The sequence below is a fragment of the Dermacentor silvarum genome, chromosome 1, assembly GCF_013339745.2.
Source record: "Dermacentor silvarum isolate Dsil-2018 chromosome 1, BIME_Dsil_1.4, whole genome shotgun sequence".
In the NCBI taxonomy this organism is placed as follows: domain Eukaryota; kingdom Metazoa; phylum Arthropoda; class Arachnida; order Ixodida; family Ixodidae; genus Dermacentor; species Dermacentor silvarum.
Window position 1 is genome coordinate 50708102 of NC_051154.1, and position 26899 is coordinate 50735000.

Below are 26899 nucleotides of genomic sequence, written 5' to 3' on the forward strand. Positions count from 1 at the left end.
GGCTAAAACGACTCCCTCACGTGACGGACCTTTGGCACCACACTCCCACTGGTGCGTAGCCTTGTTATATCAACCATCTCAGTGCCAGTAGCGGCAAAATCTCCACGTACACCACTCTTGGGAAATTAACACCGACTCAAAAACTTCGTCCTTTTGCTTTACAATTCCTTGCATCCTATACGAATACATTCGCTAGCAGCAGAATCCTGCAATCTAAGTATTACATGAAATGTGTACCACAAAGAGAGCAGCCGCGTCGTCCATGTCGAACGCTAATGCGCGTCCCATGTGGCCGAGCCCAGCCAGCCGGAAATTTGCAGAAGGAAGCAATTAACGCACGCGAATGACTGTGGCAGCTCCATCCACGGGCCAGCGCGCGCGCAAAAATGCAAGCGGGCAATTTAGCCGAGCGCACGGGAAACAGGTTGCAGAGCACAGAGTACATCACAGAGTTTGAGCCGTAACGAAACGTCCGCACCTTCTCGTCTACGCACCACTGTTATATTATGCCTCCCCAACTTGCGGTTCCTACGACTTGCATTCTGAATGCAAGTAGTAAAACATCAACAAACTGGCAGAAGTAGTGAAGCTAGTAAAGGCGTCTCAATTTTAGGTGAGAGAGATAAAGCAAGAACAAGCACAGGAGTGAACTGCCTTTGATCTGTTTTGCCTCACCGTCTGTCGTGGGCCAGCATGCAGATCGAGCGCAGCGCGTCGACTGCGCACACTATTGTTAGTCGCCCATCCGTGTGACTGGAACCACGGAAGAATTTTAGAAGTAACGGACGCAAGACGCCTTGCGTATACGATAAGGGGGCATAGCAGTGCGCATGCGCAGAAGCCACACTCGTACAAATGGGCCAAAAGCACGCGCTAACTTTGGGTTACGCTATCCTTATCTAAAGCTCTTAACCAGCGTAGATCGTGTAAACTACTCCTACCGAGTCACTTCTTGTACGGCGGAAGATGTTAATGACGTGAACTAGAGAAAATGATGGCACCTCGCTAGCACGCACGCTCGCTCGCAGAGGCCCACGCTTCGGCACAAGGAAAGAGAACGACGAGGCGCTCAATTACGCACACGTGCAAAGACAATGCCCACATTCATTCATCAAGAAAAGAAAAAGATATGAGGGTAAGTGGGCGCGCAAATAATTTCTTCACGCACACCGCTAAGCCTGAGCCCGCTTATAAGATGACGGCGCACGCGTTTCCGGATCCGGAACAGCTGCATGCAAGGCCACGAGACGGAACCGACAGGCAGGCACCGTGCGAAACAGGCGCCCGCCCAGCCGTCGTGTCTGCGTCCGGCGACGTGCAGGGCCTTGTTCTCCGCGACTAGCGACAACCCGAGCCAGTGGGGGTAGTAAATCGAAAATATACGAGTACAAAATACGAGGGATTGAAAGCGCGCTAACGTAACCCGAAGCTTCTGTGACCACAAAATGACACACGAGGGCCGGTGCTACGACAGCAACCTTTTCGGTCAGTCCTGCCAGCTTTACGACGGGCTTTGAACGTTCGGCGACGACAGGACTAGGGGTCGTCACAAGCCTCACCGATTAAGTAGAACGCGTCGCCAAAGCACCGTCAGGCACAGAGACCCCTCTCACCCAACCCTCATATATGCCCTGGAAGCCTGGTTTCACAAAGTGTGTAAATATACAGCACGCGAGTTTAGCAGTCGTCGCCACAGAACGGCACCCGCCGTCGTCACGCATTACTGCCTCGTTTATTCTGCTCAAATGCAGAAGTGCCTGGACCGACTGAGAGCCCGTATGTAGAACAACATAGCACTCGCGGCACAAACGCGCGACCCCTGCTCAGCACACTATATACAAAAATGTGTTCTCCTTCTAGATATCTTCCGTCTAATTTTGTAGACTGCGAGATGACCTGAGAATACGCTATTGTTAAATGTACTTTCATTTAAGCACACCTCCACTAACCGGCAGACTAGGATCGACGCACACGGCGTCCGTGACAAGTATCGACAGCCCAAGAGGGACACTACAATAACGAAAGTGCAGTTAGTGTTTTTGTCGGGCAAAGTAGAGGCATTTTCCTTGCGGACACACTCGAGGGAACTAAAGTTTGATCGTAGCCTACGGAAATCATTAACCTCTTTGTCTTATGTAACCCTCTCCACGTTTTTAGGGAGAGTCGCAATACGTCCCACGGTGTGACCCGGTTCAGGACCACTGAGCGGCCGACGGTTTTATTCGGACCATTCGTCTGCACGCATGCCATCGGCACTGACCATCTTTGCCAGTGGTGTCAAACGAGAGATAAGGCGGGCGCGTTCAGCGCAAGCAGGCCACCCAACGGGCAGCGCAAAGCGCGGAAAGGCGGAATCACGGTGGCGACAACCGAAGAACGGGACCGGTGGCGAAAGTGCAATCAGAGCAGCCCCGCGGGCATGCCGCGCTGATCGCCGTAGGCACAGCGAGAGAAAGCCCTCGCAGAGCTCTCCTCCCTGGTGGGAGATAGTGCATAATTCTCGCTAACCACTCAGTTTTTCGTTCTCTCCACAATGCAGAGACGTGACGGTCTTACCAACGAGAAATACGGCAAGGGCCACCATAACGGAAGGCTTAGCGGAAATGCAGGTCGTAATAAAACGCGACCCAACACGCCTGTGAGCAGGCACGCGTGGCACGCTTTCCGGAGAAGTTACCGACGCAAACTTAACGCGCGGACACAAATGTACAAGAGCAACGACTCCGTCGGAATTTAAGCAGCTCCGCAAGGTGCCATTATGCTTACAGCACGAGCTGCAAACAAGAGCTAGCAGTTTTGCACACACTGCATAGAGCATATTTGTTTCATAACCATCCACTCTGAATACGCAGCGAGAAGGGCCACATTAAAGTGGAGTAACACCAAGCTGCTGTTTCGGCCAATGAGTCAAGTGGCCTCCAGCTCGCTCGGTGCGCAATCACGGGCGGCTCTACGCCAACAGAAAGGTGCGCTCTGAGCTTATTGGGTTCGCTTTGATTGCTCTTTGCGACAGACGACGTCGCAGTAGGGTATGCGCAAGCAGGCACCCAGGGACCATTGTTTCGCGTTTTCCTGAGCGGGCGGACGTGAACCCGAGCGGGGAGGTCCGCCACAATGTGACGAGGCGACCGAAAGAAAACATCCGAGCTCCGTCAACCTCCCCCCCCCCCCCCCCCCCCCAACAACAAAGGCGGGCCCGCCTTGATTACTACGGCCTCGTTGAAATGGACCTCATTGAAGCCGGCGTGGGCTAGCTGCCCTCTCTGCGAGAATAAGCCAAGGGCGACGAGGATGGTGCAGCGTAGGCAGGCACCTTGGACCGTGAAGCCTGATATACACAGGGAAACTTAAGAATGCCTCAGCTCAATGCAAAGCTGCAAACAGCGCCGAGCCCGATGTTGAAGAGCACTGGACGAACATAAAGAGCGACATGGAAGATAGAAAACGAACTGCTAATTGATCTGTTCGGCCGCAACATCTACACCGTAACCGATAACAATGCTACACAGTGAATCTCCTCGTTTCAATTGATAGTTTTTCTCGCTTCTGCTGCAAGTAACGCAGTTGCTGATGAGAATACGATCTGAGGAGCCAGCAATGCGGCCATGGCGAACAGCGAGCAACTCGCGCACGAGCGTGTGCACTGTCACAGCAGAGCACTGTGAGAACTCCGTCAACTCGGCTCGGCAGCGGCGCATGGCTCCTCTGCTGCAATGAGCGCTCAGCAGGGTCTCCACTACAGAACGCCTTCGGCGCTCGTTCCGGTTGCGACGACCAAGCGGTGCTATCGAGTGCAATCGCGCCAGGGCGGGCTGCTATTGGCACCAATCGGCCTCGCGCAATCAAGGCAGCTGCCTCCACTCCCCAATCGGGCAAAGAAAGCGAACAAGCGCGCACGCAGCGGCGCCCTCAGAGAGAGCGAGAGAACGTCTTCCGGTGCGGAGACAAGCCAAGACTTCCGCGTTAGAGGGGCCCAACAGCGCCGTCAAGGGGGGCCGTGAACGGGCATCGGCTTTTCACACGCTGACAACGCAGGGAGACAGCCACGATACCGGGCAGGAGGAGATACTCCTTCTAGGGGCCCCGGATCTTGTTCACTCCGGACGACGGGTCGTGCACGCTTGCGCAACTCCATTCTGACGACGCCGGCCCACGACAGGATGGTGCAGCCCTGTTCGTTGCAGCAGTCTCGGCGGTCCCTTGCGTCGTTACTTGGCAGGCAGCGGATGAAAGTTGTTTACACCGCCAAACAATATATGCATCAGCAGTACGTGCACGTACGACACGTGAAGGCAGTGCAGGCCACACGGTGAGCCCGCAGTTGTCTATATTTGCAGCCATGCGCAGAACAGCGTCGGCTAAGTCGTACTATGTATACGGAGAAAGAAGCCGGAGCTGTATTTTTTTTTTTTTTTTCATTATGCAGTAGACGTACTTGTACTTATGACACAAGATGGTCGCACCAGCTCACCAACCTTCAGAGCCACAAATCCAATAGCGTACCTTTGATGTGGCAACAATGTGTTTACGTCGCGACAGCTGGCAGCGCATATTGTGAGCTAGTGAACTTCCTTAGTGTTTACATGTTCGGACATCAGAACACACGCTCTATGGGCTGTTACAAGCAGAACGGCTGAAAATGAACCTTCGACGGCGAGAACTAAGTATATCGCTGAGTCAAGTTCGGCACAGAAGAGGAAGCGGCGTGACAGGTTGATCGGCGCATACATTGAGGCCTCGCCCGGCGGTGCACGCCAACTCGGGGCGCGAGAAGACCACCAGCTGAACGGGCACTTCGGGCCTCCGCACCGACGTTTCCAGCTGGCTTGGCGCCTCTCCTAAGGTGGCCTACTGCTGCGCGTGCATTTGTGCATGCATGAGCGGTATGTCGCCAGGGTGTGCCGAACAAAAGACTACTCATGGATACGCGACGCGCGTGCATGTGCGGGCAAGGCTTGCTTCAGCAGCCGCACGTTGCACTGCCACCGAGAAGACCTGACCGAAGACGCGGTCTCAACACGAAACAGCTACGTCATTTTTATTCCGCGGTTAAGAGCGTTAGATGCAAGGGCAGGCGTGCGCTTATTGCTCGTGGGCGCATATATAAGAAGGATTTGCATAATGAACGTCACCACATTTTGGCAACAAGGCCTCATGCATGCTGCTTCTCGCTGAATTCGAACATGAATTCACTCCAAAAGCACGGAGCGTTCGTTTGAGCCGCGATCGAAGCATGCTGGAGCCAGTAAAACATAACCATCCTCTCAAGAGAACGCTTTTCAGAACGAGTGGATGCCGTGCCGATTATTGCAAGAGAGAAAACTGCATGTGAATAAAGGACTTTCTCCTAAGCTTCGAATTATTTAGAAGGCTCAACTGCGTCACTGGTGCTGCCGATCTTGACGACCAATCATCGAGCGAGTATGATTCTATATATAGATGGTCTACTGCCTGTGCTATAGGCCACTTCTGGAGTACCGTTAGCGTATAAGAATCATATACGCGAGTCAACTGGCGATATTTGGAATAAGACACGCAGGTCGGTCGAAGAGCGGTGATCATAACCACATCAGCGTGAACATCATAGCAACATACTCAAAATTTCATTGGTAGATATTTAACTACAAGAAGTCGACGAGCTTTCTTAATGAGGAAGCAAGTCTCTCTATCACGCAGAAGGACGCCGACTTAGGAAAGTTCTACAGCATGTACCACAGAAAGCTGCCAATTTTAGTCACAAGCAGAAACGGTGTATTTCATGTACACAATTTTTTGAACGATTTCTAGTTCACCATAATACCAGCCAGTTTTAAAACGGCGCCTAAATTATTTACGATGGTGTGTGTTTCCGACTCTGCTAAGACGTTTTACCATGGCATTGTCACTACGCATCACGTACACAAAAGGTATGCGAGGGCTCGCTGCTGTCGCCTAGCAGCGACTGTCGCGAAAGCCACGGCTGCAAAATTCGTACAGCGAACGCGCAGTCGCGCACCTTGTTCGCCACAACCAGACCAACAATGCACGAAGCGACTGTGCCCGGCTCACAAGTGACCGCTCCGCCCAACCATCGAGAGACTGTCGACGCGCACGCAAGCGGGCTGCGGACGAGACGAAACCACACCGAAGCACGCGTTCCGCTTGGCTCGGTTCAATGATTCCACAACGTCCAAGTCGCTCGCTCGCACAACTTCCGGATCGGGCCGCCCCTCGGAGCTGCAACACCGCTACGTAGGCGGCCTCGATCGCCGTCGAAGAGTCCATGTGCTTGGCCAGGGGATTCCCCCTCTCTTATTCTCAGCGGCGCGCATCTTCGCTGCACGGTCAGTAACAGTGGCGTACAATCAAGAGAGACAGTGCCAAATTTTCGATTCACGCTTGAAAGCGTGATGCGGAAGAATTTGTTGCCAGTCCGTTCGCACGGCCCTGTTCCCCCCCCCCCCCCCCCTCTCTCTCTTAGGGATACGCGATACCAAAGAAGCGCGCGCACAGAGCCAGGAATAACAGCGCTTCAATGTGGCACACAAAGGAGCATTGGATTGAAAGTCAAGGCAGGTGAGAAGTAGCTGCGAATATGCTGAGGCAGCACCTCCGGTCCCCGAATCTGCGCGCGCCGCTTGAGGACCTCGCCGGCAGAGGCCTTGACCCGGCCCGGCTGGGAGAACAGGCGCGGCAGCGCTCGTGGCGCAATTGTGCACCTTGCTCTGGCGCGCCGCCGCCGCCGCTGCTGCTGCTAACGGCGGCCGCGTTTCCTGGGCAGCGCGCGCGCGCGGCACGGGACTGCCGCCGTCCTCGTCGCGTAACCCTAATTCCAGCCGAAATGTCCCGCGGGAATATCAACAGCTCACGCGCGGCTTCGGCGCGTCGCCCGCTCGGGGTCATTAGCTGCTGCCGGCGGCAGTGACACACACGTGAGAAGGGTGTCCCTATCACGCGCTGCTAAACCAAACCTGAAGGACGGCTGAACTTCGAGAAGGCGACGTCCTGCACTGCAGAAACACCGAAGGTCGCTTGTTTGGGCGTGCAGCACGATGCGTCGACAAGGCACGGCTGCCGAAACGGTCGCCACTCTTTGCCATCGGAAAGCGCGTTCGGTGGTCCTCACGAATGGTTCGGCGCTCTCCGCGCTTATACCAAGGCCAGCGTGGTCGAATGCTCTAGCGACGGCTGCCTTCGTGCGCAACTACGCTACGCAGCTCGAGGCCCGCGGCCGCCAGCGATTGCGCGTTCAGAACGTATACATGCATGATGACCCATTTTCTTTTCAATGAACGATCGAGCGGCCAACCCGTGCTACTGACAAAGAATCGCACCCGACAAGTGAGTGTCTGCTGAGGGGGCGCCCACACTCGCGAATGAACAAGACGACTTGAACCGGCGCTGAACAAAGCGTCATTCACTCACCCTAGCCGTGCTGCAACCTGCGCCATGCTGTAAAGCGCTGATAAGGTGTTACGCGCTCATCTCGACGTCGTGGGCTCTATTTGTGTGCCGTCGGAAGTCTTCAGCTGGCTGCCAAATGAGACATAACGCTGGGTTTTTTTCTCGAAGAGATCGAAGTTCTTCCAACATGACGTCTCTCGTCGAGTGAATAAAATATGATTAATATAGTAGTTACTATTCTGCATTTAAAAAATTAAGAAACAAAGTAAAAGAGGAACCGGCTCTCAGGCTTTTAGCTGGCGCTCCTCCGGAATAAGGCGCTCTATATTCGACAATGTGCTTAACATAGCTCTCGTCCAAGAAGACAGCAGCAAAGTGCGCATAAAATGCGCATCAAAGGCACACGGAACGCGGTTCTGTGAACTATACGTGCACCGACACGCGACTACAATGTGTTTATGTGCAAGAGTACACGTCTGCGTGCTGCTGCGTGAAAGTAACACGCCTCTTAAATTACGCAAGATGCACAACTGCGCCACTTCAGATAAGTAATATGTGTCTACTTTTGCTGCTCATATATATATTATTGTGAACGTAAAAAAAAAGAGAGAGAGAGAGAGAGAAAGGTAACGTGATTCGATATCTATAGAAGACAAGCTTACGAACTAAAATTAGAAGGTAGGACGAGGTCATGGCATTTACTATCGCCTAAGATAGCATTCGAATCGAAATCGGAACCTGCGGTAACATATACAAGAAACATTCCGCCCTTACCTTGATCCCGACAGTCTCAGCAAGGCGTGTGAACTACGGTACCTATACTTCGTAATCCCAAACCAGGAAGAAAATGCTATACAAAATACAACGCGTTTTAAACGTTCCTCACATTTTCCACAACATCAATCAAACCGAGGAACAGTAGATGGATCATTCCGCGCACCCCTTTCGTGTGGCAAAATTCGCCATCCTAACTTCATCGAAGGTTTATGATCGAGCAAAGCGCATCATATGCCTGCTGTGAATGATGTCGCAGCGCGGTCTCAAACTAGATCAAAAAAGTGGGCTGGAGTGCGTTGCGCGACAACTGAATGGCCGGCAGGCTGCGCAAAAGCGATCGTCGTCATCATTCGTCCCGCCGATCGAGTGCGGACACTCGGTGCCAGCCCTAATTGAAAATGTCACGCGAAACAACTCGACCGGTAGCAGCTCCTGCTGTGCTGGGAGCACGGACGCCACCCACGGACCGTTCCTCAGCCGCTGAGCCGGGAAGCGGAACACGCTGATTATACGAAGCGTGCCTACTTCCGCTTTCACCAAGAGCAGCCAGCACCACGAGCGGGCGGATGGCGCTGCCTAGAACACTACTGAGTAGTCAAGCGGCCATGCGGTCATTGCTAAAAAAGACGCGAAAAGCTCGAATTGGATAGCTTTTCTTGTCTCTCTCTCTCTCTCTCTCTCTTTCTTTTTTTGCGAATTATATTCAGTGAGCGTACAAAGGCATTTAAAATAGGCCGGAGTGTTTTCGAGAAGGACATCAGTGAAATACGGAAGGGACGACACACTTAAGGAACGAAAAGCTGACAGTACCGTGATGCTTCATCGAGCTAGCCCAGTCTCCGCAGCCTTGTTTACATGAATTCGGCGCGAGCAGGTCGAATCGAATCGGGCAGGCCAAGACCGAACCGACCGTGTTTACACATGCATTACACCAGCCGGGTCGAGTGAATCAATTCACCCTTCGGAGTTGCGCTGACCCGACCTATCTATGAAAAGCTATGACAGTCTACACGAACCCGACGACCGGATTTCGGCCCAACAAGCCGACTCGCCCCGAGTTTGTCGGGGTTCATGCAAGTGCTGCCACTGGAAGTCGGTGACGCGGGCGACGCGCGCCAGGGACCGGAGTCGGCACGCGTGGCACGGGACAGGCACGCAAAAGGATCGGGAGGGGACCACGCAGTTACGACGCCGATCAGGGTCGCCAGAGAACGACATGCACGCGTGCCGATCGGCGTCTACACGACCGTGTACGCACGCCCGTCGAGGACAACGGTGCGCCGAGGTCAAGACAGACGTCGTGCCGTCGCCGAAAGCCGTTGAGCACGCCAAGGGCGTTTGGCGACGCGACGCGATTGTTCGAACGGTTGCCTCCCGAGAAGCGCACGCTCGCCCGCGCACAAACGGAGTCGAACCGACGGGTGCGCTTTGCAATCCGGCACGGCATTCGCCACTGCGCTGGAGGATAAACCACGAGGCCGCAAACTTTGGCGAAACTCTCGTCACGGCGGGCAGCTCGGTCCCAAAATCTGACAACACCCGCTTTCTCTTATTCTGTACATTTTTTACCCCATTGCACCTCGCCCCCTGCCAGCCGATGTTCGGGGGTGTGTCGTTGGCAAGGCAGTTTATTTATTTATTTAACCATACTGCAGGCCAATCCTTTGGCCCAAGCAGGAGGGGCATTACAACAATAAGTGAAAAAATGACGAGGCTATACAACAATAGGGGAAAAAAAAAAAGATTACAACAAATTCAACGCTAGTCCTCTTAGCAATAAACAACCGGATGGTTGTTTATTGCTAAGAAGTCTGCGGCCAGCAGACTTCTCCTCTCCCTTCATTATTCTAATCATCACAAAATTACACGTATAAGAGTGCGCACACTCACGCAGCAAAATACAAACGGGATGCCGTGGTTCTCAGTGCAAATAACTGCAATTCACGCTTATATTTCTTGTTTGTACACGGTGACTGCTACACGTACGAGTCTAGCTATGCAGGTCAGCTCGGTCGATCTTCCGGACAGAATTCTTGCAGCGATCAATGCCCGAGGCAGCCGCACCGGAGAGAAACAAAACAAGGCCACCAAGGAGGCCCGATTCTATACACGCGCGCTCTCCGTCTACAGCTCAGTAGCAAAAAGAGAGCGACCAAAAGCGCCTCAAACCAACGCCACAAACTTGACTCATTCCGATTGTTTCGAGGAACAGACACTTATATGATGCGCCTCCATCAGTTTCAGAAGCGTATATCTTTAATTCTCTCCATCTTCCTTTCACCTCGTGATCCTTGCAGCAGCTGTGTAGAGTTCCTTTTTAGAGCACCACCTCCGCATGTGTCTACGGTGGCAGAGACCTTACTGCACGTCCGTAGTGCGGTAGTAGTAGTAGTAGTAGTAGTAGTAGTAGTAGTAGTAGTAGTAGTAGTAGTAGTAGTGGTGGTGGTGGTGGTGGTGGTGGTGATGGTGGTGGTGATGGTGGTGGTGGTGATGGTGGTGGTGGTGGTGGTGGTGGTGGTAGTTAATTCCTTGTTTCTCAGTGGCAGCGCTGTCTGTTAACAGCGGTTGAAAGCTGGGCTCCTTCCGGCCCCCCTCCCCCACCGGCACGCACACACACACCAGCACCGCTTTTCTTTATCGTTCTTGTAGACTCGTTTAAAAGAACGGCTTTGTAGAACTTTGGTCTGTGTTTAAAATTAAGACGAGTTCAGCCGCAAACGCCCGCGAAGTGCAAGAGCCAACATGCATCCCTTTACTTAGCCAGTCAAAAAGATTTAAGGACAGTATACCCTGCAGCAGACAGAGGACGACAAGGAAGAAGAAGAAAAAAAAAAAAGAACGCGAATTTCAGCGAGACAGAAAATGCGTCTTGGCTGTATATACAATAACACGAAAGCCTCCTGACGGTGGCGCTGGAGATTATACATTGTCCTAGAGTCAGTGGAAAAACATCGCCCTGCTGTTTCTTGTAAATAAACGGAGCACGATTCCCGCAGAAAGGAGTGCAATATACTACATGCGCGTCAGTGTGCGCTCGAAGCAAGAACGTAGCACAAGTGGGCTCTAAAAGGCAGACTCCAACGCTCGCTCGCGAACTGAGATGCACTAGCTGAAGCAATATAGTCGTGAAAACATGGGCGCCATGCACGCAACACACTGACACAGATTACGTATCCACAGAGGGGACGTCGCCGCAGAAGCCGGTCGCCTTAATCCTTGCATTCTTGCGTTTCGCAGCAGCGGTCTCGGTTTAAGCAACGCGAATTCACTTCAGGTGCTGTACTTGTACCGCGCGCCGTACGCGGCTCTTATTTAAGGGGGGGAGAGACAACCAAAGATATCAAAAACAGCTTAGGCAACAGACGCGGAGAAGGAAAGGCGTGGAGTGCAAGCGTTACGTCCGCGGATGGGAGGCATCGAGACAAGCCGCCTCTTACGTGCCGGCGTTTCCTCGAAACCAGCAGGGCGTGAATGCGAAGCTCGTCATGTTCCAGTGCGCAAGCCGCGCGGAGAGAAGCAAAAACTACACGCGCGGCGCGGCTGTGCACCACGGGCCCAAATGGAGTCGCTCCCTGCGGGCTCCCTCGCCGCGGGGCATCGACACTGTGGGTCAAACGAATTAGGCTCCAGCTTCCGCCATTGTTCGCGTAAGGAGACGGTCCCGCGCGGCGGCCAGCGTCCGAGATGGCTCTCATTACACGCGGCCCCGCCGATTTCCCAAGAACGGAGTGCGCCGAAAGGATGTGTCCGGCCGACGGACCGCGCGGCTCACGCGGCGCTCTCTAATGCAACCATGACTAGTGCTTTTTTTTTTTTTTTTTTCAAGGGCAGAGCTCAAATGAGCTTTTCGCTTCCAGTGACAGTCGCATCTTCCGGCGAAAAAAGATAATAAAATAAACTCGCCTTTCTTAATATACGGCGGGACCGTGGTGCATCCGCTGAATTTAATGAGTAATTCGTACTGCATTTCCTCCTCCACGACTATGGGCCATGAGATATGCTACGATGGAGAGCTCCATCCGGATAGATTTCAACCACTCCGGGTAACTTGCGCTAAGGTGCGTCTCAGCACACAAAGTCGTTTATGCATTTCGCCCCCAGGAAATGCGGCCGCAACGACCAGGCGCCGAGCAAGTGACGTTTCTGCGCACTAGCAGAGTGGCGCCGAACGAGCAGAAATGCAATTCCTCTTGACAGCAAGGTTTAGGTAGGAATTCCGTGCGACACAACTGCCAAAAAAGAACCGCGATGTGTTATTTGCTACCACAGCGCGTTCGACGCTTAGTACGCCATGGCTTGTCTTTAATCTTTTGCGCGACTCAGGGTACAAGAGGGTCCGCGGTGAGTTGAGCCCTTGAAGAAAAGTAACTAAGTGGACCGTTTTTTTACGCGTGTTAGTAATTTTTTGACAGCGCAAACGTTCCACGGTTATTACAATTTTAAGTCAATAAAGGCGAATTGTCGTCGCTGCCAAGTGGGGAAAGCTTGGCCGATAAAGTAGTTCCCTGTGACATACCGCGCAGATTGGCACGATTTCGTCGCACGCCCCGTTTATGTGTTTAGTCTACTCAGTAGCGGCTTAATGTCTATGTTATGAACGTGAAGCAATGCGTAATGCTGCAATGACGACGTCATGCACACCTAACACTTATTTACTATCAAGGACACACATGCATGCAGTATAAAAAAAAAAAAGAATTGCTTTTCTTTTTTTTTTTCTTTAAAGTGTTCGCTTTGTTTCCGCTGAAAGAAGACTCAGCGTACGTCAGCATAATGTATTTATACTATCCACAAGATGCTTGCGGTGCCATTGCAGTGTGTTAATAGACCATTTTCCTAATTCGCAAGTGCTCTTTTATGACACTACAAATTCACCCACTTAATTACCACATCGGTCATATATAGTTCAAATGAAGACGAATTGTTAGATGCATATGCTGGGGCTTGTCTCTTGCGCATGCATGATTTCATCACGGGAGCCACGTCTACATTTTCCATTTCATAATACAAGCCAACTGCGCTCGCACACGCTATCGGCAAAAATGGCTACTCCGCCATTAGTTGGGGAAATCACCTCTCGGGAACGATAACATTACAATTACGAAAATGGTCTAGTATACATCGTACTTTCTATCATTTCTGTAAATCGACCTAGTAAAGGCAATTGGCCTCCTGACCTAAGCTCAAACATATATATGAGTAATTCTTAAAATGACGTATTTCTCCTTTTCTGTAGATTACTAACAGGTAGAGATAGGAAAGCTGCATCACCACCTTTCAAGAACGAATGGCTAGGAAAAAGAAAAAAAAATATCAGCGTAAATGTAAAATATACAAGACTGATCGCCAAACCAGCGTTTGTCTGCGCTGTCCGCTACTACTACAACTGTTCGTAAAATGTGCGTCTCATTGCTGAACTGTGTAGCCAATGCAGAACAGGTACATGACATCGATGGTGCTTGTGCGACAGCAGCGTATGCGTTGCACTCTCGCGGGCAAAGGCGGTCGAGGCGCTCTCGCGTACCACTCTTCTTTTTTACTGTTATTTTTAAAGCACTCTATCCCGTCTGCGAGACCTCGGGAAAAACCATGCCGCAGCCACGCCAACCGTCGGATGACGAATGCGTATGGAGATGCGCGTCGCCCATTTCGCCTGCAGACGCCGCGGCAACAGCGATGCTGCGAAGCGTCTGCCCCGAACACTCGAAATGCACCACTGATGCAACCACCGCACCCACTGTGAGGAAAATCCACCAGCTTCGCCGCTCGCTCGCTCCCCCCCCCCCCCCCCCCCCCCCCGGAAACGTGGCCGTGGAACAGGCGTTCCTCGGTCGCGCGTGACATGGTCGCCTCGAACTAGTCGGACGAAGAAAAAAAAAAAAAAAAAAAGCTGCCAGAGACGCACATGACACGCGCTGTGCAGTGCCTCCCTCGTGCGTGTAAACCTGCAGATTTAAATGAGTTCCGCTCGGAGAAAGAAGCGGTACCACCTTCAGATGATGTGTCAAGACTTGATTCCCGATTTTCTTCTGGATCCGCGGATCACTCCCGTCCGCGCCTTCAGAGAGTCGCCAACGCCCACGGCTCGTTGCTTGTGTGCCCTCACATATAGAAAGGATAGTGAGAGGCTGCATTTCGTCGACGTCTCTCCCGAGATTCAGCATGTGCACGCAGCACGGCGTCAGTCTGCCGTCTACACGGCGACAAACGTTCCTGTCCCAGAATCACCCACCCAACTGCGTGGCACGCGTGCCGGCGACAGAGCGCGCCTCGGAGTTTGGCCTCGGAAGGAGGCGGCATCCGGTGTGTGACCTCCCCGCGGTCGAGTGCACAGGGCCACTAGAGCGCCGCTCCCAAACCAGTTGGCGGCGCCCACGTGCGCGGTCGGTGTCCGAGCCGCGCGCGCGCGCTGCCCTGCATTCGCTGCGCAGCAGCACGGCCGTGCACGCGCGAATACCTCGGATAATGGGGGCTCAGGAGGCGACCAAAATCCGATGACGAGACGCCGCTCCCGATGGAGAAAGATCCGCAGCACCCCGCTATACATTAGAGAGTTTTAGATTAGGGGGACGCAAGCGTAAGGGCCCCAAGCGCTAGGGGGCCCCTACGCTTGCGTCCCCCTAATCGAAAACTCTCTATTGCCGCCGTTCGGCAGCGACGAACGCGGCACTTCAAACGAAGCCGTGTTTACACGTTTCCTGCGCAGGCAGGCCGATCGAACCGCACCTTTCTGACGCTTCGAAAAAAAAGCGACTTTGTGCTTCAATGCATAAAGCGACGTTTTGTTAAGAACCTAACTGGAACGCCAATGCATTTCTCCGAAAAGTTCGGGAATTAATATCTCGAAACTGGTGTCATCCCGACAATTCATTCTAAGTGGATCCGCCTTGCGAACTCCACGGCTACAATGAGTAAATTGCAATATGGGCCATCAGGTAATTAGTCGAAAACTTAATTGGTGCATTTTTTGTTGATTATTCGAATATATAATTCAAATTTTTTGTGGAAGTAATGTCCGCCTCTTCGAGTAGACCAGCTCCTTAACTAGAATTGGGCTATCTGCAACAGGCAACCGTGAATAAATTTTGAAAGTGTTCGCTATTAACAGAGGTAGCCAAAATGGCTGAACACGCGCAACGTCCCGGTGATCGTCGTCTTCTTCGTTAGTCCAAGGAGGAGGCTCGTAACAATACTGACAGCATATGTTAAGGCAATAACTCACGAAAGGGCGTCAGTATGAGTAAAGAACAGACAACGCGGCACTTGTTAAATGGGGTTCAGCGTCTCGTTACGGCTCCATGCAAACAGTGATATTACGCAGGTCCCGACGACTCCAGGGGACCACGCCCACTGGACTCGATTCTGGCTAGAAATCACAGGCGTCGCCCGGGGACGCGGGAAAGCAAATTGGAACTTGGCGGGACAGGCCTCGCCGGTGAGGCCGCAGAATAGAGGGGCTTTAGTAGAGCGTACTGTACTGCCGCACGCCAAGCGCTGGAAGCCCGACAAGGTAACGCGGTTGCATAACGGCCACACGTGTAGCTGCATTCCACATCCGTTCCGCGGTTGTGTTAAACTGGACTTAATGGCGGCAAGCGAGAGGCAACGTGGTGTACGTTCGCGGGAAGCTGGCTCCCGTGGAAGTTGTCGCGTCCAATCGTCGGGTTATGCCAGGCCGATATCGCTCAGCACTGGCATTTGCCATCGTTTTTGGACGCGCCAGAATATAGCGTATCCCGGCAAGCTGACGCAGGGAGCCACCTCGGCAAGCGAGGACAAAGAAAGCGACTGCGCGGTTTTTCTCGAGGCACGTAACTTGATTAGTCTGCCGACCGCATGCTGCTGCTCCGTTTGGCAGGTTTCGGGGAGCATATGCATACCCTCCCCCCAGAGCATTGGCCAAGATAAAGGCTAGCTTTTTGTTTTCTGCCTCTCCTTTCTGCCTATTTTCTGCCTCTCCAGTGTAAGCTTAAAAAGCACGAACAACAACGTCTTGGTCATGGCGGCGAGCAACACCCCTGAACATGTATTTCTGGCTCAGGGCACAGAACAAGCCACACCTCAAGCAAAAACTTCCACAAAACATACGCAAAGATCGCGCGCCAGGCTGCAATTTGGGAGGCAGCTCAGTCTGACAGATGCCGACAACAAAACTCGAACGTGACCGACGACGGCACCACGAGCCCGGGCAGCAACGCGCTGTCGCAAGCAGGCGCTTTCAGACCGGCTGCCCGTTCCCGGGGAACCGGCTGGTCGTGGTCCATCAATCAATCGCGGCAACTCCACGCGATGTCGCGAAAGCACCACTCCACGATGGCAATGCTTCTCCTTTACGCCGGATGCCCGTCGAGTGGCTTGTGCATCAGTCAGTGCGAGACTGCGACATTCGGGCGCTACTACAGTGCTACGTCGTGCTGAGTCTGCGGATTTATCGTCATGCGTGGATCCATTCGAAGGCCCGTGAAGGAACGAACAGATCTGCACAAGTAAAAGGCAGCAGCCTTGACGCCAGGACACTCTCCAAAGAGAGAGAAGGGGAGAGGGGGCATCAACGCTTACAATGAACGAGAAAAAAAAAAGGTGGGGGAGAACGGGGGGGGGGGGGGGGGGGCAGATTTGCTGCACGCTCAATTCAATACTGGCATGTCTCAGCCCAGAGATCTCCCTTTCCCGGTTTCGCCAGTGCTTGACGCCCATGTTGTGTGCACGAGCTCTACACGGAGCGCTGCGCATTAAACCATCTACTGTAGGAGCGAATAGACTTGAGAAATAATCCGCCACCAGACCGAATATTTGTGGACTGATAAACAGCCTACAAGAAATCGAGCGCTGCTGCATAACGCCACTAAGGGTCCGTGAGACTAGCGCAACGTTCGCGTTGTTTTTGCCTTCGTTGTTGGCAGTTTTAAGTATGAGAAAGGAAGGAGGCGAGTGTTAAATATTTCAAATTAGGCTCACAAATACGGCCTAACTATAAAACACATTTGTAAAGTCTCAAGTACAGCAAGATTTGTATACTTGATCCATATACTTCCCCGAAAGTAACTAATTTGCCCACATTAACTGCTAGGACAACTATTACCACTGCGTTACGTGCTGCAGCATTTTCCATTGCACTGTACACATATTGACCCTTTTCGCGGAGCAGTTTGTTTTAGAGAAACGAGTAGGCGCTCATGGCGGCGCGCCATTAAAACCCCTATATATAAAAAGTAGCGCCAACCACTTCCCTCCTCCTCCGTTCCACTGTCGCGCTCGGCGCGGTCAGCGCGATCGAGGCGCGATATCGACAGAGGCGCCGCATACGTCGGGCCTGCCGTGGCAGACGACAGCTGACGCGCTACCAGAGTAAATCCGCGGAAAACTTCGATCGCGCCCTGCGGGGAAGTTTTTCAGGCGCGATTTTGCTTCGTCAGTCAGTAACTGGCCTTAATAATGCCGTTTTGGAAGTAGCAAACGCGACGATGCGAGACGGCGCAAATACCAAGTGTGCAGCAAGCGTTTGCGCTCGCCGGACGGTAAACAAGATAAGCCTTTTGCGCTCGCCTTGTCGGTTGCGGCAACTTAAGGCGCAGCAGCATGCCATCACAACGAAGTTCTTTTCCCTAACACCTTTGATCCGTTTGTGCGTACAGCACTTTCATCGCACAGGCCCGAGAATGGCGATCGGAGCACGCTGGAAACAAAAAAATATACAAAAGCGCGAAGCGTGCTTCCACGTGACACGGATTGGCCAATGGGGGGTAAGTGGTTCTTGAGGGAAAGGGAAAGGTTGGCGCTATCTTCTGCAGCCCTTGAGGGAGCACGGCTCAGCGCCAGCCAATGGGGGGCGGAGGAGGCTGGGGCGACAGGAGGCGGCGAGGAGGAAACGCCGGGGTGAGCGCTGTGGCGGCAAGATCTAAGAATGGCGCTACTTTTTATATATAGGGGCTTTACGCGCCATACGTCTCCTCAGCGACCGCGCACGAATACGAAACCATTACCGCTTCTACCTTGCTTCTGTGCGATCAGCTGTCGGAAATGCAACTGAGTTTTCGCTAACACACTGTGCTCCAATCATGCTGGATTGAATCATGTGCATTGAAGACGTGTGCAGTAGTTGGCTGCAAAAATAGTGACTGGCATGTTAAGGAATATAATGAATCTGTGTGGCCAAGTTCGCGGACCGCTGCTGCAACTGTCCGAATGTGTTACCGGCACTTTGTAATGTACGGCTTTCCTCGAGGATACAGAAATTTGCTCATCCGCTAGCCTTGTATCGCTAACCTTCAAAGCAAGGGCTTCATCTCCAGAACGTCGGCAAGAGTGAGTACCACTCGTTAAACAATGACAAAGGGAGTAGCGCCGCTTCCTGTATTAGTAAGTTTCGCGCACGTTATCTATACACATCTGTCCTAAATGGCAGGAAAACTTACGCCCACTCTATCGCCGACGTATCAAGAATAAGTGAATGGGCGCACACTTGAATATATACGCACTGTATACGCACAATAAATGACGGACTACACCGATGGCGCACGAATGGTCGAAGCTGAATGTTTCGTGACGGTCCACAAGAGTAAGCGAGAAACTAGCTGTAATATATATTTGCTACTAGGTATTACAATGTACAAAACAGCTACGTTTCAAGCATTGTGCGCAGCAAGAACAAATCTATCGGAACTGAGCTCACCCGCGAGCGATTAGGCAGAAAATAATCAGATAGTGGCCGCACCGAGGAACTTCACTGAGTCAGAAACTGACAAGCCACTGCTTCAAGATATTTGCCGAATAAAGAACAAAGAGGAAAACACACTAATCCTGACTGAATTCATGAGCGGAATGTTTGGATAGCTTGGAATACATATTTAGCCCCGCTTATAGAACAAGCACCGTATACGGTGCTTGCGCCGTTTGGACATAGCTTAATCAGCTCCGAAGGCGCTTTTGCATGTTCTCTGAAGCTGTGATCAAAGCTTCGTGTCGTCCACCTAGTCACCGTCTACGATATATCTCCGAAAACAGAGGTTTTCTAAGCCGCGCCGGCGTCATACACTTCCATTGTAAACAAAGAGGCAACGGAGGCAGTTGAGGCAAGCAATGGACGCGTCACCACGTGATCAAACATGGCAGCGCTACAGTGTACTAGAAGGCTTCTTCTAGTACACTGTAGCAGCGCCCACGGGATCGCCGCGAAAGGGTCAATAATTGCCCTCGGACGATGGGCAGCAGTGCCGATAAAAAACACCACCGACCAACTTAGCAGCGAGCGGTTTAAAGCTTGGTCACTCCGATACTCTAGCGCGGCCTCTGCAAGCAGCCATTCTTACAGACCACAGCAAGTGTTGGGTTAGTGCACTAGCTCGGAAAGAAGCAGCGCATGTTTACATACATGAAGCCGAAAGGCAAAACAGCGTACAAATGTTCCTCTGTATAGTGCACAGAGGCAGCCGACACGCGCCAGAGTGGCATCAACACAAGTTCTTGCAGCATCAAGAAGGAAGTGAGAACGTAAGAGTTATTGAATGCCGCAAGCCAAGTTCACGATGAGCGCACGTCAGGCACTTCCTTGTCTTTTAAAGAGGCGGGAGGGGAGCATTAAAGCCGCACAGGCACAAAAGGCAGAGCTCGGTACCGCTGCTAAGATGCCGCCGGTAGGCGTCGTTAGCCGGCGTCCGCGGATCTGTCGACAAAGCTGCGCAACGACAGGAAAGAACGCCGCGCACGCTTTTCACCCAGCGGCTCGCACGAGTCAGCGTGGGCGACCAGGCGCCGCCGTGGAAAGTACGACGCCTCGGCGGACTCTCGCTCCGCCTCCTCAGTGCAAGAGAGCTACACAGCGACGGGAGACGATGAACTCTGCGGGGCGGCACAAAGGCGAGCCAAAGACCGCATTCCGGCTCGGTCACACAACGCCGAGTAGCCCCGAACACAGCGAGGAGGGGGGGGGGGGGGGGGGGGGGGGGGTAAACCCCTTCCGACTACACGCACACAAACAAAGACCTACCTACGGAAAAGAAAGCGCGTTCAAGACCGACTTCGAAGCCGGCACAGGAACTTTACACGGCTACATGAAAGCGTTTTATACCGAGTTGTGTCAAACTGCAACTAGAGGAAACAGGCTTCGTATTTCTAGTGGATGATATGAAAGAACCGCAACCAGGCTTCTACACAGTGTTCGGAACGCCGCCCCTAAAATGGCAGAGCTCAAGTGCAGTACGCGTTCGCGCACGCTATCCTCCCGTTCTCTCTCGCAGAGAGCTTAGTGTCTCTCTCGAGCGCGAGATTCGCTCACGTGGAGGGCCTCCTTGAGCGGTTTCGCATGTCGTAATTCTTCGAGCACACTCTCCTTTTCTACACGCGATTCGCGTGAAGACGTCACTCTGTCAACGTGACGGTCTGGCGCACGCGCGCGCTACACGGACGTGGTGCCAGACCTGATTTTTACAAGTTCTTGGTTCAGCTTAACGGCCAACAGTGTTTTTATTCAACTAATCTGTAGACGATGTCAGGCGGCCGGGGCGGAGAACCGGGTGGCAGAAGCGCACCTAGAAAATCCGGAACCCGCCCCGCACGGACGCAGGGGTCAAGGACAGCCGACCTGAGTGCGCTATGCGACGACTATAGTCCCAGACGTCTGGAGACAACGCTGTCTCACAGAGGCCATCCTCAAAGCACGCGACGGAGAATGACTGCACGAGGCGGCTACTCCACGCTACGTGCTGGCCGCAAAAGCGTAATGATAACATGCTCAGGCAGCAGTGTCTTTCTCTCTTTCTCTCTCTCTCTTTTTTTTTTTTTTTTTGCTGCATCGCTGAAGGTCCGAGTGGGCACAACCTCCATAGTCAACCTAATACAGCGCAACAAGGCATGCTTTCCGCGTGAGCAGGGTAGAGCAGGAGTAAGGCACTAAGGAATGGCTTTTGAATAAAGCGAGGTGCAATATAGAAAAGGGACAGCTGACGAGCAAGGAGGTGAATGCATTCCGTTCTTTGCAGGCCGCCCGGAAGCACCAGAGGCTGAGCAGCCATGAGGCTGCTGCTGCTGAGCGCCGTGGCCGCGCTACTCGCGCTGCCTGGCGCGCTGGCCAAGTGTCCCTGGTCGCGGGACTTGGTCGACCTGCACGCTGACTGCATCTGCGCCTACAGCAGCACACAGCGCCTGTCCGTCCAGTGCAGCCCAGTGAACTTCGCGCGACTCATGAACGCGCTGCACGCATCGGCACAGAACGTGCCCATCGATCTGCTCCATATCAACAACAGCACGGTAGAGGCGCTGCCGGACGGCGCGTTCGCCAAGCTGGACATCCAGTCACTGCACCTGGCGCGCTGCCAGTTGCGCCAAGTGTCCGAGCGAGCGCTGCAGGGACTCGAGAACAGCCTGGCCAGCCTCAGCTTGCCCGACAATCGGCTCGAGGAGGTTCCTGTGGCGGCCCTGCGACGCCTGGCCTCGCTCCGCCAGCTGGACTTGTCCAGCAACGCCATCCGGCATGTACCCGACGGGGCGTTCACTGGCCTGCCACTCAACACGCTCAAGTTGGCCGACAACGAGTTGAACATCGCGGACGACGCATTCGCTGGCCTCCAGGACTCGCTAAAGAACCTCAACCTCAAGGGCACCGGCCAGGAGCGCGTGCCGCGCGCGGCCGCCCAGCTGACCTCGCTCGCCTTCCTGGACCTGGCGCAGAACAAGATTGCAAGCCTGGCACCCGAGGACCTTAGCGGCATGCACACGCTCACCGCACTCAACCTGGAGCGCAACCGCATCGTCAAGATTGACGCAGATGCATTCGCCGGCATCAATGACACACTCAGTTCGCTCTCGCTGCTTAACAACCTGCTCGTCGAGTTTCCCGGCCAGGCTCTCGCAACGCTCACCGAACTTCGGGTAAGCTGCTTGAGCTTGCAATGCAACCTCGGCATGGTGCTGGTGCCTAACTTTTCGAAGGGCTGCCTAAGGGAAGTGAACACAGATGCCCAACACATTGTAAGCAAAATGGGGCAGTAACGGGGGAATAAATAATCCAATGCAACCGAGAATCAGTGCAGCCAATTAAGCAAAGAATAGAAAAATCTGTTTCTCATTGTAGGGCAACATGATGGTATGCTCCAACTGAAAGAAAGCAAAAAGAAAATGCGCCACTGCACGGCAACACAAATGAGAAAAAACGGCGCACAGCAAGGTGTCATCATAGTTAAATGGTGCAAGAAATAAATCTTGACCCATACTTTATAATTTCAATGGAAGCGCGAAGGCAGTGGCAATAATAGGCAGGAAGGTGCAGCAATCACCCATCTACACCCCATTTTTCACTGTCATTTAAATTGCAATCAACCATCTCCGCTAAAATGTCTTTTAACACTTGACCTAAGACATTCGTTTTTAATAACAAACACTGTGTGCTTCAGCGACGAATGCCTCCAATGATTAAAAGTAGAAAATATTTTTAACAAAATGACAGGTTTTGCTGACCAAAATGTATAACAATTGTGGACATCAGAAAATGTACGATAGTCGCCAATAAACTAATTTTAATTACCGACTATAGAGCACATTTTCAATTTTTGGAATTAAGACCGGTCAGTATTCGAGGCATGTCAATCTAGTAGGAGCCCAGAGACACAAGATAAATCTGTCCCAGAACTTTTAGCGCAATGCATTGGCCATTCCACATCCCGTACAACTACAGACTGCCCTTTGCCAAAGAAAACTTGTTAACTTGCCAAGTAACTTGGTAACTTATAAAACTATGCACATAGTAAAAAAACTGTCAACAGAGAGGCACAAAAAAATTCTGGCAGGACCCATATCACGATGAGTGTCGACGTTATTGTGATTAGCATTGCAGCAATGTAGCGGCTTTGCCAATACCAACACGCGCCATGTGAGGCGTTTATGCAACCAGGCTCCTCTATTATGCTTCCAACTGGACACGTTGCGCCATCTAGCAGTACCGCCGCAAAGTCCGCGTGTGTGCTTATATATTCAGACAAGACTGTTCGAATATATATGATGCAGATTCGATTCTGCGCAGCACTGGAGGAAGTTTAAAAGATTTTTTTTCTCATTCATCATCATCATCAGTCTATATTTATGTCCACTGCAGGACGAAGGCCTCTCCCTGCGATCTCCAATTACCCCTGTCTTGCGCTAGCTGATTCCAACTTACGCCTGCAAATTTCTTAACTTCATCACCCCACCTAGTTTTCTGCCGTCCTCGACTGCGCTTCCCGTCTCTCGGTATCTACTCTGTAACTCTAATGGTCCACCGGTTATCCATCCTACGCATTACATGGCCTGCCCAGCTACATTTCTTCCTCTTAATGTCAACTAGAATATCGGCTATCCCGTTTGCTCTCTGATCCACACCGCCCTCTTACATTCTCTTACTGTTAGGCCTAACATTTTTCGTTCGATTGCTTTGTGTGGTCCTTAACTTGTTCTTGAGATTCTTTGTTAACTTCCAAGTACCCGCCGTGGTTGCTTAGTGGCTATGGTGTTGGGCTGCTAAGCACGAGGTCGCAGGATCGAATCCCGGCCACGGCGGCCGCATTTCGATGGGGGCGAAATGCAAAAACACCTGTGTACTTAGATTTAGGTGCACATTAAAGAACCCCAGGTGGTCGAAATTTTCCGGAGTCCCCCACTACAGCGTGCCTCATAATCAGATCGTTGTTTTGGCACGTAAAATCCCATAATTTTTTTTTAACCTCCAAGTTTCTGCCTCATATGTTAGCACCGGTAGAATGCAGTCATTGTACACTTTTCTTTTCAACGACAGTGGTAAGCTCCCAGTTAGGATTTGGTAATGCCTGCCGTATGCACTCCAACCCAATTTTATTCTTCTGCAAATTTCCTTCTCATGATCAGGGTCCCCTGTGAGTAATTGACCTAGATAAACGTACTCCTTTACAGACTCTAGAGGCTGACTGGCGATCCTGAATTCTTGTTCCCATAATTGCCAGGCTATTGAACATTATCTTTGTCTTCTGCATATTAATCTTCAACCCCACTGTTACACTTTCTCGGTTAAGGTCCTCAATCATTTGCTGTAATTTGTCCCCATTGTTGCTGAATAGGACAATGTCACCTGCAAACCGAAGGTTGCTGAGATATTCGCCGTTGATCCTCACTCATAAGCCTTCCCGTCTAAGTCAGAGCTTGAATACTTCTTCTAAGCATGCAGTGAAAAGCATTGGAGAGATTGTGTCTCCTTGCCTGACCCCTTTCTCAAGAAAGGGGTCAGGCAACTTTCTACTTTTCTTGTGGAGAACCAAGGTAGCTGTACAATACTTGTAGATTTTTGCCAAGATATTCACGTATGCCTCCTGCACTCCTTGATTGCGCAATGCCTCTATGACTGCTGGTATCTCTACTGAATCAAATGCCTTTTCATAATCTATGAAAGCTATGGAAGAGCGGCAAATACCCATTGTCACATACCCAGTGATCCATGTTGGTCCGACGGTTGGTTTTGAACCCAATTCCCTCAGCACAGCAGTCCAATGCTCTACCCATTAGACCATGGACTACTCAACGACTCAAAAGAACTAGTTCTTGGGAAGTTGGCGTTTAGGTTTAGTATACATGTTGTTCTTGGCGTTCAGTACTTTGCACCATGAACAACAAGTATAATAACCCAGCGACCCAAGTTGACGGGAAAATGGTTAGAGACATCAATAGATAACTAAATAGGCACCGGAAAGTGCATGAAGTATCCCAAGAATGGATATCGCATTACAATTATAAAACGACTTTTGTAAGGAATGTGTGCCATTTTGGGATCTGTATCGAGGTTCAACAGGACACTTCACAACATTAGACAGTTTTAGAACAGCATTTGTCGCATTACGTAATTAAACATAAGCATCTTTGCGGGGCGTTACGGTGCGCATCCTTCGCAGACTTTTAGTTAACCGTACGGGAACGCAAACGTAAGGAAGACGTTTTAAACAGGACGCCGTCTGGTGCCTTGTGTCAAACGTATTTAAGCCAATGCAATCCCTCCTCTTGCTATGCGGATGCGTCTCATTAGGCCTACGGCCGCCAGAATCGCCGAACGATCTCAGAAAATGGACGCGCTGTGCGCTCATAACTAACGTTTCAGGTGAGTTTTGTGAAAGCAAAACCTCATTCCAATAATTACTGGCGACCAGAGCGAGTGAGAGCGTAGCCATCACGAGAATGCATGCTGAAGGGGAGCTGTGCCAGCAAAATAATTATTTAAAAAGGTGATTAATTAAATTTCGTTAATTGGGCAATTATGCATTTGGTTTCCTGCACAAGCAATTTCTGCTTGTTTGGGCAATTCAGTTTAAGGATTAGAATTGTGCTATCTACCACAGACAAGTTTGAAATATTCTGTATAATTGATTTTGAAACATGACTATATATACATATATCACCCACACTGACGAAGACCAGGCCACGGTTGAAATGTTAGCCAAAGGTCCATTTTGTATACTATGTGTCCTTTTCTACAGCTGCATGTTGTACTGGATTCCTTAAACTTCCGTCTTTCAACATAGTATACATGTATATATCATGCTACAATTACATACTTAAGAGACCCAGACCCCACAATTGAGTCTCTCTCTCCCTCCCCCCTCCCCCCATTTTTTTTGCTAAGAAATATACAAATCAATATAATCAAATCTGCTGACAGGTTCTTGACCTGGGGTTTAATGGAATTCGGAACCTCCCGGATGATGCCTTTGCAAACAACCCTTTCCTGACACTCCTGGCTCTGGATGGAAATCCCATGGCAACTATACCATTGGAACCTTTCCGGCACCTCAACACTACTCTCAGGGGAATCAGCATAGGAGGTGAGTAGTCACACTGAACAATGTGTGCACATCTTGTTTCATTGTTTAACAGTCAAATGTAACTCGGCTATATATCCACATGAGAATATCTGAACTGATTGAATGCTTTATGTTTTAAAGTAATTGTGTGGAAAAGTCTAAAAATAATCTCCCACCACCAAAGATTTCTTTATGTGCACAAAGGTTCCAGTAGGTGAATGAACACATGCACTGGATTATTTAAATAAATGTATAATTATTTCTGCGTGATTGCTACCTTTGGAGATAAATTCACTATGGCAAAAAATTAAAAGCAAAAATATTTTAAATAGCAGTTTAAGTTTTTGGTGGCAAGAAGACCGGGGGAGAAGAACTATTATTATCTGGAGTGACCTGTGTTTTTACATTTACAACATTGAGCACCTGTGATGCATACAAAGGATCGTTGTACAGTGCAGCCAAGACTATGAGCCACATTATCTAACCAGAGAAGCCAACATTCATTTGCATTAACTCGAGAATGATGAAATCTCTTCTGGTAAGGAAGAATCATAAAGAAAGCAACTTGATTGTGAATTTCATTGTGAACAACGCATCCATGTGGAGGCTGAAACTTATTCACATTGGTCATCATCTGTTTTGTTTTCTTCATACATTTTGCATTGTGCTTCTCCATGCTTTGTGAATCTCTGTCTGCCTTTAACATATAAGAAATGTTAGGAGCGTTCACTATAACAACAAGCCACATGAGAAATGTCAAAAAATTCATGGTGAACGTTTATCAGCCCAAACAGACAGAAGAACATGGCAACACACATGGGTGCTGACTTTCAACTACTTTTATTTCTGGAAATGCACAATACATATGCCATGAATTGAAGATACAAAAATAAAGAAAGGAAGATATACAACAATCACATAAATGTGAAAATAAAAAAAAATAACAAATTCTG

General features: G+C 51.1%; 1 protein-coding gene across 2 annotated transcripts in view; it reads left to right on the top strand.

The window, feature by feature from the left end:
* LOC119462640 (leucine-rich repeat-containing protein let-4) overlaps nt 1-26899 on the top strand; it is a 45537-nt gene that overhangs the window by 13683 nt on the left and 4955 nt on the right. For both annotated transcript variants that reach the window (XR_007467092.1, XM_037723962.2), the window contains exons 2-3: nt 21138-22026; nt 25805-25967. Coding sequence is in view for 1 of the 2 variants with exons in the window: in XM_037723962.2 (XP_037579890.1) it covers nt 21169-22026; nt 25805-25967 (1021 nt within the window). In the remaining variant the exon portion in view is untranslated. The remainder of the gene's footprint in view (nt 1-21137; nt 22027-25804; nt 25968-26899) is intronic.